The 20,680-nt window shown below is 34.9% G+C and overlaps 1 protein-coding gene across 3 annotated transcripts in view; it reads right to left on the bottom strand.

Annotated features, from left to right (window-relative positions):
- The window catches only part of TSGA10 (testis specific 10), a gene marked incomplete at its 3' end in the record, with an annotated part of 158,005 nt that overhangs the window by 85,451 nt on the left and 51,874 nt on the right, over window positions 1–20,680 (bottom strand). For all 3 annotated transcript variants that reach the window (XM_082746844.1, XM_082746843.1, XM_082746845.1), the window contains exons 10-14: window positions 20,099–20,214; window positions 17,601–17,755; window positions 13,938–13,993; window positions 12,684–12,852; window positions 9,063–9,173 (exon numbers count right to left, since the gene is read on the bottom strand). In XM_082746844.1, coding sequence (XP_082602970.1) covers window positions 9,063–9,173; window positions 12,684–12,852; window positions 13,938–13,993; window positions 17,601–17,755; window positions 20,099–20,214 — 607 coding nt within the window. The remainder of the gene's footprint in view (window positions 1–9,062; window positions 9,174–12,683; window positions 12,853–13,937; window positions 13,994–17,600; window positions 17,756–20,098; window positions 20,215–20,680) is intronic.

Below are 20,680 nucleotides of genomic sequence, written 5' to 3'. Positions count from 1 at the left end.
GTGCCATTCTCTTTCCTGTTTGTCATGTCTGGCACCTACCTCAGCACCTAGCATACTGAATGAATGAGTGAATGAATCAAGTATTCAACAATTCTTAATGGACCTATGGTTTGTTCTCTTAAGGGACTGCTGGATCCACACAGTTTTGTGTGAAATGAATCTCTTTTAAAAACCTCATACTAGGGGTGCCTGGGTGGCTCAGTGGGTTAAAGCCTCTGCCTTCGGCTCAGGTCAGGATCCCAGGGTCCTGGAATCAAGCCCCACATCAGGCTCTCTGCTCAGCGGGAAGCCTGCTTCCCTTCCTCTCTCTCTGCCTGCCTCTCTGCCTAGTTGTGATCCCTGTCAAGTAAGTAAAATCTTAAAAACAAAAAACAAAAAAACAAAAAAAAACCACCCCTCATACTAGCCTCAAGACATTAAAAAATAGAGCTACCCTATGACCCAGAAATTGCACTACTAGGTATTTATCCCAAAGATACAGATGTAGTGAAAGGAAGGGACATCTGTACCCCAATGTTCACAGCAGCAATGCCCACAATAGCCAAACTGGAAGAAGACAAGATGTCCTTCAACAGATAAACAGGTAAAGAAGATATGGTTCAAATATACAATAGAATATTACTCAGCCATCAGAAAGGATGAATACCTATCATTTGCTTCAACATGGATGGATCTGGAAGAGATTATGCTGAGTGAAATAAGTCAAGCAGAGAAAGACAATTATCATATGGTTTCATTTATATGTGGAACATAAGGAATAGCACAGAGGACCATAGGGGAAGGGAGGGAAAACTGAATGGGAAGAAATCAGAGAGGGAGATAAAGCATGAGACTCTAGATTCTGGGAAACAAACTGAGGGTTTCAGAAAGGAGGAGGGTGAGGGGATGGGGTAGCCGGGTAATGGGTATTAAAAAGGGCATGTGTTATGATAAGCACTGGGTGCTACATGCAACTAATGAATCGCTGAACACCACATCAAAATCTAATGGACTCTGGGCTGGCTAACTGAACATAATAATAAAAAAAAGTATTAAAAAAACAAAACTAATGATGTACTATATTTGGGCTAGCTGAACATAATATATATATATATATATATATATAAAAGTATTCTTTTCCTGAAAAAACAAAAACAAAAACCAAAAAACCCTCATACTAGGATGCCACCAGCTGAGAGCAGCCTTATGTGTGATGTCTGAAAATACAATTCCACAACCTAAAAGACCCAGTACTTAATGGTGGAATTTCAGGTAATGTGACAGGCTAGGGAGAAAAGTCTAACACTGAATGTACTGAATGTACTGAAATGAATGTACTGAAAGCTTAGTACATTAAATGTTCAGATATTCATTTATTTATATTCTACCTTCTTCCAGAATATACTTAAATGGTTCACTATGTTAGGTCTATCTTTCTCACTTGGGCCTTCTTTCCAATTACAGATGGGCCACTGAGACTCAGAAGGGTTGAGCAGCCCATCTAAATCCATGTTATTAGTGAGAAGAGGGGTCAGACTTATCTGACACTGAAGCTTCCAACTGTTTATGGTATTATGTTGTTGACACCTTAAAATCAAGACTTGTAGGAAACCACCTGCTTTGCCAATGTAAGGCTGCTGCCTTACTGCCTTACTTGCAGTTTAGGTGTCCTCAGAATTTCTTCTCTCTCAAGGTTTTTGGTTTTTTGTTTTTTTAAAAAAATCTTTTTTTTTTAAAGATTATATTTCTTTATTTGTCAGAAAGAGAGGGGGAGAAAGCACACAAGCAGTCAGAGAGGCAGGCGAGGCGGAGAGAGAGGCAGGCTCCCTGCTGAGCAAGGAGCCCAATGCCGGGCTCAATCCCAGGACGCTGGGATCATTATCTGAGCTGAAGGCAGCGACTTAACCCACTGAGCCACCCAGGAGCCCCTCTCTCAAGGTTTTAAACAGTTTCATATACACCAAAAATGTTCAGGAAATGTTTGCAGACTGATAATAAATGAGATGTTATATAAAACAAGGAAAACAGTTTTGGGGTGCAAAGTTCCTATTAATAGTCTGAGTGATATGTAGGGAACACTATACCTATTATAGTCATCAATCCAATTACAGTATTTAATTTATTTTAAAAATTTAATTAGCCAACATATAGTATATAATTAGTTTCAGATGTAGAATTCAGTTTTTTTTCAGTTGCATATAACACCCAGCACTCATCACAACACATGCCCTCCTTAATGCCTACCACACAATTACCGTAAGTTTTTGTCCTATAGTTAAGAGTCTCTTGTGGTTCTCCCTCTTTGATGACTTCCCATTCAGTTTTCCCTCCCTTCCCTTCTGATCCTTTGTGCTATTTCTTATATTCTACATATGAGTGAAACCATATGACAATTGTCTTTCTCTGACTTATTTTGCTTAGCATAATACTTTCCAGTTCCACCCACATTGATGTAAATGAAACTATTCATCTTTTCTGATGGCTGAAAAATATTCCATTTATTCCATATATACTAATTTTCCAGATATACCACATCATCGTTATTTATTCACCTGTCAATGGACATCTTGTCCCCTTTCACAGTTTGGCTATTGTGGAAAATGCTGAAATGAACACTGGGCTGCAGGTGTCCCTTCAGACTACTACATTTGTATCTTTGGGGTAAATGCCCCATAGTGTAATTGTGGGGCTACAGGGTAGCTCTATTTTTAACTTCATGAGGAACCTCCATACTGTTTTCCAGAATGGCTGTATCAGTTTGCATTCCCACCAACACTGTAAGAGGGTTTCCCTTTCTCCACATCCTCACCAACATTTGTTGTTTCCTGTCTTGTTAATTTTAGCCATTCTGATTGGTGTGAGATGGTATCTCACTGTGGTTTTGGTTTGTATTTCCCTGACGCTGAGTGATGTTGAGCACTTTTTCATGTGTCTATTGGCCATTTGGATATCTTCTTTGCAGAAATGTCTGTTCATGTCTTCTGCCCATTTCTTGATTGAAATATTTTTCTCTGGGTGTTGAGTTTGATAAGTTCTTTACAGATTTTGGATACTAGCCCTTTATTTGATATGTCATTTGCAAATATCTTCTCCCATTCGTTCGGCTGTCTTTTAGTTTTGTTGACTGTTTCCTTTGCTGTGCAAAAGCTTTTTATCTTGATGAAGTCTTGATGAAGTTCATTTTTGCCCTTGCATCCCTTGCCTTTGGTGATGTTTCTAGGAAGAAGCTGCTGCGGCTGACGTCAAAGAGCTTGCTGTGCTATCTGTGTTCTCCTCAAGAATTTTGATGGATTCCTGTCTCACATTGAGGTTTTTCATCCATTTTGTGTCTATTTTTGTATGTGGTTTAAGGGAATGGTTCAGTTTCATTCTTCTGCACGTGGCTGTCCAATTTTCCCAACACCATTGTTGAAGAGACTTTTTCCATTGGTCATTCTTTCCTGCTTTGTTGAAGATTAGTTGATTGTGGAGTTGAGGGTCCATTTCTGGGATCTCTATTCTGTTCCATTCATCTCTGTGTCTGTTTTTGTGCCAGTACCATACAGTCTTGATGATTACAGCTTTGTAATAGAGCTGGAATTGTGATACCACCGCCAACTTTGGTTTTCTTTTTCAACATTCCTCAGGCTATTCAGGGTCTTTTTTGGTTCCATAAAAATTTTAGGATTATTTGTTCCATTTCATTGAAAAAAGTTAATGGTTTTTTGATAGGGATTGCATTAAATGTGTAGATTGCTCTAGGTAGCATAGACATTTTTACAATATTTATTCTTCCAATCCATGAACATGGAATGTTTTTCTATTTTTTGTGTGTCTTCCTCGATATCTTTCACGAGTATAGTTTTCAGAGTACAGATCTTTTAACTGTTTGGTTAGGTTTATTCTGAGGTATCTTGTGATTTTTGGTGCAATTGTGAACAGGATCAATTCCTTGATTTCTCTTTCTGCTGCTTTATTGTTAGGGCAGAGAAATGCAACAGATTTCTTTGCATTGAAAAATAAAAAAATATATATATAGTCATAGGATTATGACTTTGCTGAATTCCTGTATCAGTTCTAGCAGTTTTTTGGTGGAGTCTTTTGGGTTTTCCAAATAGAGTATCATGTCATCTGTGAAGAGTGAATGTTTGACTTCTTTGCCAGTTTGGATGCCTTTTATTTCTGATTGCTGAAGCTAAGATTTCCAATACTATATTGAACAACAGTGGTGAGAGTGGGCATCCATGTCACGTTCCTGACCTTAGGGGAAAATCGTTCAGTTTTTCCCCACTGAGAATATTTGCTGTGGGCTTTTCATATATGGCTTTTGTGATAATGAGGTATGTTCCCTCTATCCCTACATCATGGAAAATTTATATCAAGAAAGCATGCTGTATTTTGTCAAATGCTTTTTCTGCATCAACTAAGTGGGTCATATTGCTCTTATCCCTTCTTTTATTAATGTGATGTATTCATGTTGATTGATTTGTGAATACTGAACCACCTTTGCATCCCAGGAATAAATCCCACTTGGTTATGGTGAATAATCCATTTAATGTACTCTTGGAGCCTACTGTTTAGTAGCTTGGTGAGAATTTTTGCATCCATGTTCATCAGGGATATTGGTCTGTAATTCTCCTTTCTGGTGGGGCCTTCCTCTGGTTTTGAGATCAAGGTAATGCTGGCCTCATAGAATGAGTATGAAAGTTTTTCTTCCAATTTGATTTTTTGAAACCACTTCAGAGAAATAGGTATTAGTTCTTTTTAAAATGTTTGGTAGAATTTCCCTGGGAAGCCCTGCAGCCCTGGACTCTTGTTTGCTAGGAGATTTTTGACTACTGCTTCAATATCTTTGCTGGTTATCAGTCTGTTCAGGTTTTCTATTTCTTTCTGTTTCAGTTTTGGTAGTTCATATGTTTCCAGGATTGTGTCCATTTCTTCCAGATTGCCTAATTTGTTGGCATATAGTTGCTCATATATTCTTTATATTTCCTTGGTGTTGGTCATGATCTCTCCTCTTTCATTCATGATTTTATTTGGGTCTTTTCTCTTTTCTTTTTGGTAGATCTGGCTAGGGGTTTATCGATATTATTAATTCTTTCAAAGAACCAGCTTCTAGTTTCACTGATCTGTTCTACTAGTCTTTTGGTTTCTATTTCCTTGATTTCTGCTCTAATTCTTATTGTTTTTCTTCTCTGACTTGGTTTAGGTTCTATTTGCTGTTCTTTCATGAGCTCCTTTAGGTGTAAGGTTGGCTTGTGTACTTGAGACTTCTCTAATTTCTTGAGAAAAGCTTATATTGCTAGGTACTTCCTTCTTAGGACCACCTTTGCTAAATCCCAAAGGTTTTGAACAGTTGTAGTTTCATTTTAATTTGTTTCCATGAAATTTTTTAAGTACTCTTTAATTTTCTGGTTCACCCATTTATTCTTTAGTAGGATGCTCTTTAACCTCCAAGTGTTTGAGTTCCTTCCAAATTTCATCTTGTGATTAAGTTCAAGTTTCAAAGCATTGTGGTTGGAAAATATGCAAGGAATAATCCCAATCTTTTGGTACCTGCTGAGATCTGATTTGTGACCCAGTATGTGATCTATTCTGGAGAATGTTCCATGTGCACTCCAGAAGAATATGTATTCTGCAGCTTTAGGATGAAATGCTCTGTCCATTAAAAAAAAAAATTCAAATTTCCTTGTTGATCTTCTGCTTAGATGATCTGTTTGTTGCTATGAGTGGGGTTTTGAAGTCTCCTAATAATATTGTATTATTATTAATGTGCTTCTTTAATTTGGTTATTAATTGGTTTATGGGATTGGCTGTTCCTAAATTAGAAGCATAAATATTTATATTTGTTAGATCTTCTTGTTGGATAGACCCTTTAGGTATGATGAAGTAGTCCTCTTCATTCCTTACTACGGTCTTTGAGTTAAATCTAATTTGTCTAATGTGAGAATTGCTACCTCAGCTTTCTTTTGATGCCCACTGGCATGATCAATGCCACCCCCTCACTTTCAATCTGGAGATGTCTTTAAGTATTTGGATGTCTTTAAGTATACAGTATATGGATGGGTCTTCTTTTTTTATCTAATCTGATACCGTGTGTCTTTTGATTGGAGCATTTAGCCCATTTACATTCAGAGTAACTATTGAAAGATATGAATTTATTGCCATTGTATTACCTGTAAATCCTTTCTGTAGATTGTCTGTTTCTTTCTAGTCTATGTTACTTTTGGGCTCTCTCTTCACTTACAGGATCCCCTTTAATATTTCTTGCAAGACTGGTTTAGTGATCACAAATTTCTTTATTTTCTGTTTGTCCTTATAGCTCTTTATCTTTCCTTCCATTCTGAATGACAGCTTTGCTGGATAAGATATTCTTTGCTGCATGTTTTTCTCATTTATTGCCCTGAATATATTACGCCAGCCCTTTCTGACCTGCCAGGTCTCTGTAGATAGGTCTGTTGCCAGTCTACTGTTTCTAATATTGTAGGTTAAGGAGTTCCTGCCTCAAGCTGCTTTCAGGATTTTCTCTGAAATCTGCAAGCTTCACTATTATATGTTGGGGTATTGATCTATTTTTATTGATTTTGGGGGGCATTCCCTCTACCTCTTGGACTTGAATGCCTGTTTCCTTCTCCAGATTAGGGAAGTTCTCAGCTATGATTTGCTAAATTTACCTTCTGTCCATCTTTCTTTCTCTCTTTCTTCTTCCTCTGGGACCCCAATCATTCTAATATTGATTCACTTTATGGTATTGCTGATTTTTTGAAGTCTCCCCTCATGGTCCATTAGTTGTTTTTCTCTCTTTTCATCAGCTTCCTTCCTTTCCATTATTTTGTCTTCTATGTCACTGGCTCTCTCTTCTACCTCATTTACCCTAACTGTTAGAGCATCCAACTTAGTCTGCATCCCAGTTAGAGAATTTTTAACTTTGGCCTGATTAGATTTTATTTCTGCACAAAGAGATTCTCTAGTGTCTTTCATGCTTTTTTCAAACCCAGCTAATAACTTTATAATCATTATTCTGAATTCCAGATCTGACATTTTATTTATATCCATATCACTTAGATATGTGGCAGAAAGTATTACCTCTGGTTCTTTCCTTTGTTTTGAATTCTTACTAGTTATTTTGCCCACAGAAGAATGGACGAACAAGAGAACAAAACAAAACAAAACAAAATCAACCACAGTAGACATATCCAAAGAGGTCAGAATCCAAAAAAGGAAAGAAAAAGAAAAAAAGGGGGAAAAAAGAGAATATAAAATCCCAGGTTGTCAAAACAGGGTGATCCACTTTGTCCTGGGTGTATTGGGGTCTGTTTGTTAGAAGATACTAAATCTCAAAATTGTAAAGAAAGCAAAACTTATATATAAACAAAAATAAAATTTAATACAATGAAAGGAAGCCAGGAATGAATATATCTATAAAATATAAATGTAAAAATTTTAAATATTAAAAATTCATGTTAAAAAATAACTTAGAAACAGAGTTGATAAAATAAGGAAATAGTTGAAAAGGGGAAATTTTTAAAATTGAAAGATAAAATAATAATGAAAAAGAGCCCTCAAATTCTATATAATATTTTCCACTAGTGCTGGAGTTTTGCAATTCTGTATGCTTGGTAAACTTGATATTCTCCTAATGCTATAGCTGGTCATCTTGTGGAGGGACTTGCTGTGCTGATTTTCAGGAGTCTTTGCCTGGTTAGAGTTGTACCACCCTTTGCCAAGGGGCCAGGCTCAGTGTAAGCTGCTTTGGGTTCTTCTATGTAGCTTTCATTCCCTGGAGGCTTTCTGTGCTACTTCAGAGGACGAAAATAAAAAATGGCAGTGTGCTGATCTCCAGCCCTGGAGCTGAAAGATGGTGGCCCCCTCTCTTTCTTAAAACCTCAGGGAAAGGCAATCTTCACTTTCCAGAGTGCCAAACTCTGCAGACTCCTGCTCTATGCACCCACAAGAATCCTCCTGCCATAGGCCTGCAGGGCCCCTGCATAGACAGCAGGTTGGTGGTTTATGGCAAACCAAGCTGCAAGCCCACTCCCGGGCTCACTGACCATAGCCACCCTGCTCCAGTGCTTGGGAACTATGCTAGCTCAGGCATCCCTGTTCTTTCTGTGACCCCAGGGATCCCGAAACCACACTATCCCATCTAGGATTCTGCCCCACTTTGCCACCTGAGCACCTTTCAGGCAGGGACATCTCTCAGTGGGGCAGACTTCTAAAACTCCTGATTTTGCACTCTGGGGCTATATCACTTTACAGTAGCTGATTTATAGCGGCTCCCTCTCCCCACTGTTTATCATACTATATTACATCTCCTCAGATTCACTTCTCCACACCACTTCTTGCAAAAAATGGTTGTTTTTCTATTTGTAGAATTCCAGCAATTCTTTTCTTACATCTCAGGTTGAATTCGTAGGTGTTCAGAATGCTTTAACAGTTATCTAGCTAAATTAAAGGGACTAGATGAAACCAGGTCCTTTATTCTTCGGCCATCTTGCCCCCCCCCAACTACGGCATTTTAGATAATATTTTACCAAATGGGCTAACCTAATATCCTTGGTCAAGCTGTCTATTCCAGCGTTGCCACCCATATACCCAGATTTATTTGGTATTATCTGATGTATGCTACAAATGTTTGGTCAAATGATTACTAACAGAGAATTATAGAGCAGAGTCATATATTCTCAGGTCCTAAGAAATAGATGGCCCCATAACAGGGCGATCAATTCTGATCTGCTACCAAATCTGGTGGAGCCTCTTTTGTCAAAGGTTTATACACTGAAAACTACCATTTTTCAAATATAAGTGAATTTTGTCTTTTTTCCTTCACCTATTTAGCAGGATTCTACTTATCTAGAATGGCTGAGTGGCAAACTAAATGTGACATATTCTTGAGTTATCTTTCTGGACATTGGTGTCATTCTAAATATATGGTCACATTTACAATGACATTTACATATACAGTAAACATACAACCCATCATTGTCAACACAAAAATATGCTATGTATTAAGGAAAGACTTGACTCAGTTGATTCCTATGATCAATAAGTTTAGCAAACTCTGTTAGGTGTCATGAGCAAAGAGGAAAAAACTATATACATACTTCAGATTTTAATATATTCTTCAGCTTGTTAACCTCCAAATTAGTATCTTGGACCTTCTGTTTTATGTCATTAAGTTCATTGTGCGTATCATTCAATTTTTTAGACAGGGCCTATAAGAAAAAGATAGCTAGATTTGACTATGGAAAAAGTTAAAAAAAAAACCTCTGTGTCAAAAATCACCATAAATTTTAAATATTTTTAATAAATAGTGATAAATAAAAGTTAATATACCTAATATACAAAACTCATAAAAACCTAAAACACCCCAAATTCTCATGCCTTTTAATATCACACTCTTCACCTTAAGACCTTGCAACTCCTTCCAATGAGTCGAAGTCCATTTAACCACACCTCTTTCTAAACTTGCCTTCACAATTTGTTTGGCTAATGGAACAATAAACAATAAAACACAAATACAGACTTGAAAATTATTTATTTATTTATTTATTTATTTTCTGGGACTTTTGTTTGCTGCTTTTGAGAATACTGCAACTATTACCGTGTGAATAAATCTGGGTGAGTCTGTGGGATTATGGGTGACATGAGGCCCATTATCCTACTAGTGAAAAAACAAAACAGAAAACACAAGAATCAAAATAGTAAATAAGCGAAGAACCCAAGCAGAAAATTCACAAAAAGGATGCACAAGTAGATAATACTTGAAAAAAGTTAAAATTTACTAGTAATCAAAAATATGTGTTTAACTTTTTAAACTTTTGGATTTTTAAATTTTAATTTTAAAAATAATTTTTAAAATCAAATACTATGTTGCCTATCAAATTAGCAAAGAATTAAAGTTACTCTGTTATGGCAAGGAATAAGCATTTCCATGTATCTTGGTGTAAACATAAATTTGCATAAAGCAAATCTGTGATCTGCTACCTGTTATCTATCATCTATTTCAAGAAACATTTTTAAATGTTCATAAAAACAGGAAAGACAAATATGTTGTTTTGGAAAAATATTTTTTGAAGGTGGGACATTGATACATAAGTATTCACTACCTTTGAAAATGTCCACTTAGAAAAGTTTTTTTTTAATTTATAAAACGAACTTCATAAACTCTGATTTGATTTAAAACTAGAAAAATTTAACATAAAGGATGTTCACTAAGGCAGTATCTGTTATGGTGAAAATATTCACATTAAGTGAATGATGTCATAAAAAATAGTATCTACATAGTCCATATACAAGATATCTATGAGAAATGTTTAGAGTAACTTTTTAAAAAGATTTTACTTATTTATTTGACAGAGAGAGAGAGAGAAAGCACAAGCAGGAGAGTAGAAGGAGAAGCAGGCTCCCCGCTGAGCAGGGAGCCCGATGCGGGACTTGATCCCAGGACCCCAAGATCATGACCTGAGCCAAATGGGGCAGTCGCTTAACCACGTGAGCCACCCAGGTGCCCCTAGAATAATTTTTAATAACAAAGGAAAATGTTCATCTATATTTTGTGAAAAAGTCAGGATAAAACACTAAAAATACTTTCTCCTAATTTTTTAAAAATTGTGATTTTGAGGACGATATTTTTTTAAAGGCTTCTGCTTTTTAAATTTTCTATGATGTGGTACTAAACTTGTGGTCCACAGAGTGATCCGTCTTCTACCCCTTGGGCCTATAATTCAAACAAAGGGAAAAAACTATTCCTGAACAAATGTAAATTGTTTAAACAACAATTTTCTTATGATTATTAAAAAACATTTATGAAGTTTACAAAGCAGAGGAGTGCATATGATGTCACAGTAAGCTAATAATAGCTACAAGAGATTTATCCAGTGATTACGTTAGATGCTCCAATTAGTGCTTTTCAGGAATATTTTCATTTGCTTTCCATTTCTACATATATAAACTGAGATTCAGAGAAGTTAAATGGTATAATCCCACAGCCAGGCAGGACATTCAAACTCATGAATCTTAAATACTCCACTCTACTGCCTTATCATGTAGAAAAAAGCTTGATATAAAATGGCATGTGGTTTTATCCCAGTTACATTAAAAATTCATGTAAATGAAAGTATAAAAAATATTTAAAACACATGGAAAATCAGTAAAAAAAATATGTTAACATATTTTTACCATTTTGCCATTTACCATTAACATGGTAAAAAGTGTTCAATCTAGTTTTTCACAAATATAAGGTATATTTACTTTTAGTCTATTTGCTCTAGCTATAAGTAGAGTATATAAAAGTAGATCCTATTCATATGTTTTTTATTGCTATACATTAACTCAAAAAAAACTTTCAGAATAATTTTAGATTTACAGAAAAGTTGTGAAAATGGTACAAAGAGGGGTGCCTGGGTGGCTCAATGGGTTAAAGCCTCTGCCTTTGGCTCAGGTCATGATCCCAGCATCCTGGGATCAAGCCCTGGGATCGAGCCCCGAATCGGGCTCTCTGCTCAGCGGCGAGCCTGCTTCCTCCTCTCTCTCTCTCTCTGCCTGCCTCTCTGCCTACTTGTGATCTCTGTCTGTCAAATAAATGAATAAAATCTTAAAAAAAAAAATAAAATGGTATAAAGAGTCCCCATCTACCCTATACTTGATGTCTTCTTACATCAGTGTGGTATAATTATCACGTATTAATGAAACAATATTGATATATTACTAACTAAAGTCCATATTTTATGCAAAATTACTTTGTTTTTATATAGTATGCTTTTTCTATCCCAGGTCCCATTATTCATTAACTTTTTTTAAGAAAATATTTTATTTATTTATTTTCAGAGAGAGGATGTGTGAGCAGGGAGAGGGGCAGAAGGAGAGGGAGAGATAGAATCTCAAGAAGACTCCCTGCTGAGTGTGGAGCCTGATGTGGGCTTGATCTCACCTGGGCTCAATCTCCCCACTGTAAGACAATGACCTGAGCTGAAATCAAGAGTCAGAACCTTAACCAACTGAGCCACCCAAACATTCTTCATTAATTTTTGACCAAAGTATTTTAACAGCTCAGGCAATTTTTTTATAATAACAAAGTATTGCAGTTTTATATCTGTTTATATAAATAAAAAATATTTAACAATTAAAACTACAGACTTTCATGATGCAAACTAAACACACTGAGAGTGACAGCAAGTGAGGGCACCATTTAGACGAAGTCATTTTAAGTGGGGTAAGAAACCTTCCAAAAAGAGTTTTTTATGCTCAAATTAAAATAATGATATTGTAAATGAAAAGAGTGGATATACTGAAATATATTGGCTTAAAGAGGGAATAATTATAAAATTTCCCAAAGAATCACAGTGCTAAAGAGGACCAAAATATGTAGCGTAGTCCATACACTCATACTTAAAAAGAATAATAGTCCATCAAATAAATCTATCGGTCTCTCAAAAGTTTCTGAAGACTTTTATCGTCCTTTGTTAATATGTTCAAATATTTATTGTCAAGGAAGTACTTCCTAAGGTTTAATATAAATCTATTATATCACCACTCCCTCTTTCCTTTAATACGTCATGTCTGAAAATTTCATTTAGAAATTATGTGGCATATTCTGTGTAATAAAGATTTAAAAAATGGCTGATTCCAAAGTCTGAGCTCTTCTACAAAATGAAATGAGGACTGTGTCTCAGAAAAAAAACAAAAATTGTCTTGGAGAAAAAAGATTCTAGGTGGAAATATACCTGGTTTTCTTGTTTAGCTTTAGAAAACTGTTCTTGGAGACCGTCATTCTCATGAGCCAAGAGATCCCTTTCCCTGGCAATCTGAGCCAGCTCATCATTTGTTTCATCCAATTGCCGACGCATTCTGGAAATGTCTTGTTCACACATAATTAGGGCTTCAGTAGACTGTCTATTCCACAGATCAAATAATACATAAGAAGAGACATTTTACCAAAAACAGAATAACAAATTCTCATAAGATAGAAGAGTGACAGTTAAGCAAGAAAACATTTGACATTTTAAACACATTTAAAATTTAAATATAGCTCACAGGAATTTCTCTATGTTACCTACAGTTCACAATAAAAAGGGAGGTTAAATATACATAATAGTCAATGATTTGCTAAGTATTTCAAAACTTCTGATGTTCCAAGTATAAGAAAGCCTTCATTCTACCTCTAGCTGCTATAGCTTAGCCTTCTTTGCAGGTTCTTTGTCCTTTGTCCTCTTAAAAATTAATGGTTCTCAGGGCTTAACTCTCAGCCTCCTTCCTCTTCTCACTCTACCCCTTACTCAGAAAATCCATTCATAGCCATGGCTCCCAGCCCCATCTTCAGATGACTCTGAAATCTTATCTCTAGCCTCAGCCTCTTCCTTAATACTTCAGACTAATATTTAACTGATTACTAGACATATCTACAGAAAAGTCTCAAAGGCTCTTCAAATTCAGAGGAAAATCATGTGTTTCCGCATACTTTCTTAAAGCCCAGTTCATCCCTAGCCAGAAACCTGGCATTCTCCTAGATTCTCTCCCTCATAAGCACCTCACTCCTCTCTCCCAACCCATCTACCCCAATCTAGCATCATCTCTTCAGCCTGGGTATTTTCTAACACAAAAATCTTCCCAATTTTCTTTAATGATTTCTTATTGTCCAAAAGATAAAATCAAGACTCATTTGTCTATACCACAGGCCTCTGCCTAGTTAGGCTTTCCTTCTACTGCTTCTCGTATACTTTGGGTTCCAACACACTTACCTACTTGTCATTCAAGAGGCTCTTGAATGTGATCTGTGGTTCTTTGCTATTCCTTTTACCTTTACATGGCTAACACCATGTTTTCTTTTACTCCCCTAGACAGACTTATGCCTTCTTTCAACATTAGAAAGTTATCACCTCATAGGTAATACTAAGCCCCTTGTCTCCTACTGTCTTTGTACCTAACATTGTACTTTGCCCCCAATAAGTGCTCAAATTTTGGTGGAGTGAACGATTTACCTTGATGCCTGTTCCATCTCAGCAATGATATTCTTCATGCCTGAAATGGTCTTTTCCTTGAAAAATAATACAAGTATTAAATAAAAAAATTATTTTAAACAATTTCTCTTAAAACTAAATGAACAAAAAGAAATTCTCCCTTTCTGATTCCCATTCAGTTTTAAACATTCACATCTATTCTTTTCTATACTTTAAAACTAAAGCATATATATCAGTGTACATGTACTGGATAAAAGCAAGATTATGCTTATAAAAGACCACACTTAGGTACATTGGTATGAAATCAATATAGCAAATACTTTGTTAAAATGTTCTGTGTAGTCACCTAGCAACACAAAGACCCCATAATCACCCTGTTCTTGTTGGCAAACCAGTGGTTTGACATTGGAGTGTTGTATACTGGGAACAGAACTGATTTACCTCCTCACTTCTCCATGTTGTAAAACCCAGCAAAGTGAATTATGTAACACTAATTTTAATTCTGAGCAATAATAACTGTGATCAAGTAAATTATTTATATTAGTCATCAACATCATCTTCAAAAAGCTATTCCAAATGAATTACTTATAAAAGTATACTATTAATTTTAGATGTAAGCTAATAAAGAGATAAGCATTAGGCATAGAGCAAAAATATAAAAATAAACTACTGACATTCTCCCTTTTTGAGGGTATAGTGAGGGAGAATTAATGGAATTGGTTAAGGCTTGGGGTGTGAATATCCTAATGCCATCAATACCATCCTTACACCTCATCTTTCTAAAACTCTCATTGATCCTGAACTAGTTATATATAACTATACACAAATAATTAGGGCTACATTAGACCTTAAAAAAAAAGGAAGAAAATTATTCTTTCACTAAGGAACTACATTTCATTTTGCCCTTTGAATTTTCAAATCCTTAGTAACCAAGCAGTAATATGAAAAACTAAATCTGTATTTCCCAACCAGTTCTGTTCCTGTTCTTTAGAGAGACAGTTGTGTGTATGTGAGTGTATGTTATCTTCCTTTATTCATGTGCTCCTCTTGAGGGTATTTTAACTCCAGTTTCCCATTCTGCTTTCTGGTAAAATGGTGCAGAGTCCACATCTGGCAGTAATGGATAGCAGGATATAGTTAAAATACGTATTAGCAAAACAGTTAAACCCCTTTAAGAAGCACAAACCAATAAAGAGAAAATACTGCCTAAAATGGAATATTTACACAAGGTTTTAAAATATAACAATACATTTCTAAATAAATTCTAAAAAACTAACTGAACTTCTAGTGTTTCTGAAAGCCATTAGTTGGTAAAACTTTAAATATGGGTTATAATGACATCCTTTATCAGCAGAAATTTATATTGGAAGTAAGATTCTCTGAGAACATTGTAAAGCATCCAGACAATAAAATCACTGGGTAAAATCTAATATCCTCTTACCCTATTTTTCTCTTAATATGACCCTAATATCATTATTTCCTAAATTGTTGAGATCTATGCCATCATTATCAATGTAATATTCGTTGTACAACCTCAATATGCTTATCCAGAGATACAGACTCAATTATTAAAAATTCAATGTGAAAAGGATGGTCATAAATCTACTTGGAAAAAAGAAATGAACTAAAATGTTTCGCAAATAGTTCTGTTATTATTAAAAAACTGTGAACTTGCTATCAAGTTTTCTAACTTTAATTGGTAGCAACTAGTAAAATATGCTTTAAAACTATGATTACCAGAAAAAAACTTCTCCTTATTCACTATAACATAGGCTTTTTCTATAGTAATCTATTTATGTAATCACCAGATTAGACTGTAAAATTACTGCTTTTTACTGAAGGGTATTTGCAAATTCAGTTCTGAAATACTATTGTAGAGAATATTTTCTCTTTTGAATGTCTAACACTTTTAAAAAGTTATTTTCCCTTCAGAGGATGGATGTGCTTACATTCATGATCTTTTTTTTTTTACATTCATGATCTTATATGAAGGTCTTGATTTTGAGATGGATTTGCAACTCAATATTTCTCATGAAGAAAAAAATAATGTTGGCAAGTTAGCAGAATCGAAGATACATGAAATATTAGATATAGCAGAGGAAATCAATTTAGAAATTTCTAAATAATTTGTTTCTAAATGTAAGTGTTTTTAAAGAAAATCGTGCCAAACTATTCAAAAAGTGTTCTGAATAAAGACATGTGTTCCAAAGACATGTCAATAATCTTCCTAAGCCTGTTTTATTTGTTTCTTAGTTCATGCACAGGAACTATCCATGTAGTTTCTAAGTCAGAAAGCACATCTTGTCAATCTTCCCTAAAAGATCTGTTTTCTTACAGATACTGCTACTATCCTAACAAAATTCTTATTGTTTTACTCATGGCTGGTATCCTTGTCACTACACTCATTTCCCTATAGTCCATTCTTTACATGGATTAACAAGCGCCAGAATATTTGTTTCAACAAAAATATCTAACTGTGACACATCTTTTACAGTATTTAAATGATCCTCTATATCCATGATGATAGAGTCTAAACTCAATATCACATGTATTTCTATGATTTGTTGCTTAACCGTCCCACCTCATCTTTTGCCACCCAGCCCTGCTCCCATACTGACTTCTCTTGAAATTCTTTTATGAAAGTCACTGGGCTTTCACAGAAGCTGCTTAACCTGTCTGGATCTCCCATTCTCTCACTGTCCCCTTTGTCTAAATCTTGTCCCGGCTATTCCTAGTCATCAGACAGCAGCCCAGGCACTTCCTGGAAGGCTCTCTAGATCTTTCTCCTCCCCTAATCCAACCCCCAGCCTGAATAAGATGTGTTTCTGCCTAACTCCATTTGCACATTGTGTACATATTGTTATTGCACTTAGCACATTCCATCATGATAACATCTTAATTTATCTTTCTCCCAATTATACTGCAGCCTTATGGAAGGCATACCCACTCAACCTCAGTTTCTAACATTATACCTGATACATGCCAATAAATGTTTGTTAAATGCATGGATGGGTGGATGGATGGACAGAGGGATAAATGAATAAATTAGATCCCTTAGAGAGGGAAAAGACCTTATTATAAGATGCTACCTTCACTTAAATCATTCGTGGGAAACAGTTTAGGAATTGTCTTCAGAATTGGTTTATGAAATAGAAAAGGGTATCAATATTTCTCTGCCTTTTTGGCAACACCTTTGTTAGCGTTCTTTGAACAACAGAAAATGTGGGATGGAGATTATCATCCATCTTTATTTACCAGCTACATATGATCTATTCTCAAAGGCTGAGGAGGATGCAAAAATATGCTTCTAGTTTTGAGCACAATCACAAAAGGCAGTTTTAATGGACATATTGCTTCCCAAAATGGCTGTCTGAAAATATAAGTTCTGGTGTTCTTTTAAAAACAAATCTGTCTCACCGTTTTATTACTATGCTTCACATTTTGATATTTGAATTAGTTATTACCAGTGAATGTTAATCACAAATTTATGAGAGAAAATCAATTTTAAAAAATTAGTGGACTTGAACACTCAGTTCCCAAGATTATCTTGAAATTATCTTTGAAATTTTCCAAATCAGATTCTATAGTTTCAAATCTCTAGAAAAAAAAAATTGAGAAAATTCTATTATTTTATTCAGATTCAAGTTCAAACATTTCTTTTAAAGCACAGTTCTCAGAACATACTTTCATTGCCAAACTCTCTCCAAGGGATGCAATATTCTCAGATTTTTTATCCAAACATGCTTGCAGGCATTCCTTTTCTTTAGCCAGATCGTTGAGGGTTGCACCAAGAATGCTGATTTCTTCTCTCTGGGCAATACTTTGCCTGGTAAAATTGTCTAAATATGTAATCATAAAGGCATTGCTTTAATCAAGATAATTTTTTTTCTAGTTTAAGCAGATTAAAATGTTTTTCAAAGTAAATTCTCCTATATTGTGTTCAATGACTAAAAATAAGTACTGTATCCCAAACAAAAAATAGCTTTCATTGTTAGTGATTAAAAACTAAGATGAATCATGAAATTCTAAATGACTCATAAATGTAAAAGCACAATTAACACATTTAAATTAGAACAGCAAAGGAAAGCTCTATATCACAAGTTCTTGAAGTAGATTTACATGTGTGGTGGAGGAAGAGATGGTGCATGAGTAGTCAAAATAACCTCTCTCCCTCTAATTTCTCCACCATTGTACAGAACTTGGTAACTAAAATAATATAATATTTAATTAGTTCATCTTCAGAGTCAAATGTCTCCTGATATTTTGATTTTTCTAAAGTAGGGTTATAAAAATTCCCAGGGGGGAAAAATCCCATAAAGTCTGATTTGATTTGTGATAATAGTGTTAGTGTTGTGCCAACAGTGTCAGTGTTGAAGGCCTGATTGACTGGTATAGAATAGCAGTTTTCAAATTGCGGTTTTTCATCCAGCACCATCAGCATCATCTGGGAACTTATTAGAAATATAAATTCTGAGGTCCCATACCAGACATTCTGAATCAGAAATTCTGAGTGGGCAGAGCAATTTATATTTTCAGAAACACCCCACCCATGTGATTCTAATGCATGACAAAGTTTGAGAACCACTTGAGGATTAGTAAAGATACAAAAAGCCTTGGCCGTATCTTACTTCAAAGAGCCTAGCTCCAGTGATGTTTATTAGCTCTTCAAGTCATTCTGACACACACCAAAGTTTGAGAAACCCTGGTCCACAGCTCTACAAGGGAAGTTTGTTACACCATACCACAAGGTAAATCCTTAGGAACAGTCATCCAGAGCAGTGCTAAGGGAGGTAAAACCATATGCCAAGAGGATGATCTATACAGTACTTAAAAATACATCATGGCCCTTTTCCAGAGAGCACTGTCTTTAAGGTAAATCACATGCTTTGGGTATTCTGTTATTTGAGTTCTTTCTCAATGGCATAAAATAGATACATTTTAAAACTCTAAAACACCTCTACATATCTCCTCGCTCAAAAAAAATTCTCGACCTCACATTCCACTCAAGCTACCATACTGTTTTTCTGCTTCTGTTAATAGCTAAGTTTAAGAAACTTCTATTCTCTCCTGTCACTACCTCCTCGCTTCCCAATCATTCCTCAACCTACTCCATCTTCCGCATCCAACACTCCATTCACACTTTTTTTGGTCAATGTTACCAAAACCTCCAATGTGCCAAATACAATCAATATTTTTCATTCTTACCTTCTTTCTCAAAGATATCTGAATATTGATCATACCTTCCTTTTAAAAATATTTTGCTCTCTTGCCTCCCAAAATAACACTCACTTCTGGGTTCTCTTACTTCTTTTGCTGCTTCTTACTGAGTCCTGGATCCTCTTCTCTTTCTCTACATTTTCCCTAGGCAATTTCATGGTTTTAAAATATCATTTATATGCTGATGTGTCCCAGATGTTTATCTTTAGCTTAGATTTCTCTTCTGAGATAAAAACTTATCTCTTTAACTGCTTACCTTACATTTTTATTTAGACTTAAAATATCCCAAAATGTCTTCTTTAATATTCCCCTTCTACAGTTCTCTTGTAATATTTACTATTTTAATAAAAAGCATTTCTACTCACCTAATTGTTTATGCCAGACATTTTTTAACTACAAAACAGAAAATGTTTAAAAAAAATACTCCCTTTTTAAGACGGGGTTTTTAATAGTCTTGACCAAAATTTTACTTTACAATTATAAGAAGATTAAGTTATGACCACATTTTCACAGAAATCACTGGTAAGAAACATAAATAGGATATTTCATAAAGACAATTTTCTCTATGAACCCAAGTGCTAGCATATAGTCAAACATATGTACATTTGCCACCAAAATAATATACAGATATGTATTATGTTTTATTACAACACTATGGACAAGCCATAACGTAGTATGAACAGTTGTAAACTTACAAGGGATCAGGATAAATTTACAAAATGTCACTGTTTTGTTCAGCAATTTCTTCACTGAAAAATATGAAGCCATGTCTAAATATTTACAGTCCTAAATATAGTAAAAAAAATTTTTACTATCAAAGAAAAAACACATTTTTCCACAATTCTTAAGTGATAAATGTTTAATTTATGGGCTATTTCCAAGCTTATGTTATAACTGAAGAGAAGAAAACACGTTTTTCTACCAGATTGTAAAATATATATATTTATCATGGGGAAAAAACTCACCAATTTTCTCATCCAAGCACATAATTTTCTCCTGAGTTAGCTGTAGCTCATACTTTTTCTTAGCAAGATGTCGCTGAGTATCCGAAAGATCTTTTTCTGTGTTTTCATATAAAAGTCTGTAAACATTTTAATAATAAAACTAATTCTGAAATTTTTATGTTTTATCAACATTTTAGCGTATTTAAATATAAAAACTGGTAAGGACAGTAATACACATTTTTTTCTTTTTGATTTTTTTAAATAAAAGTACACTAAAGGAAGTTTGGAGAATAAAGAGTAAAAAGTTCTCCATCAAAATCTACTATTAGGGAAAAAAAAGCTACTATAACAAAGCATTTTTGTGTTCAGTATTCAGTACTTTTTCACAATATATTTTTTAAAGTTATCATACTATATATTCAGAATTGAATCCTGTTTTTTTTTTCACTTACACTTAATCTTTAATATTTTTTAGTCCTATAATACAGCCCTCCAAATCACCATTTTATGGCTGGAAAGTATTACATGAACAATAGCCTTTTTTTTTTTTTTTTGAGATTTTGTTTATTTATTTGTCAGAGAGAGAAAAAATGAACAAGCAGT

Source organism: Mustela nivalis (genome assembly GCF_964662115.1).
Source record: "Mustela nivalis genome assembly, chromosome: 8".
Classification (NCBI taxonomy): domain Eukaryota; kingdom Metazoa; phylum Chordata; class Mammalia; order Carnivora; family Mustelidae; genus Mustela; species Mustela nivalis.
The sequence above is the reverse complement of the archived record's forward strand: the minus strand, read 5'-3'. Positions and strand labels throughout refer to the sequence as shown.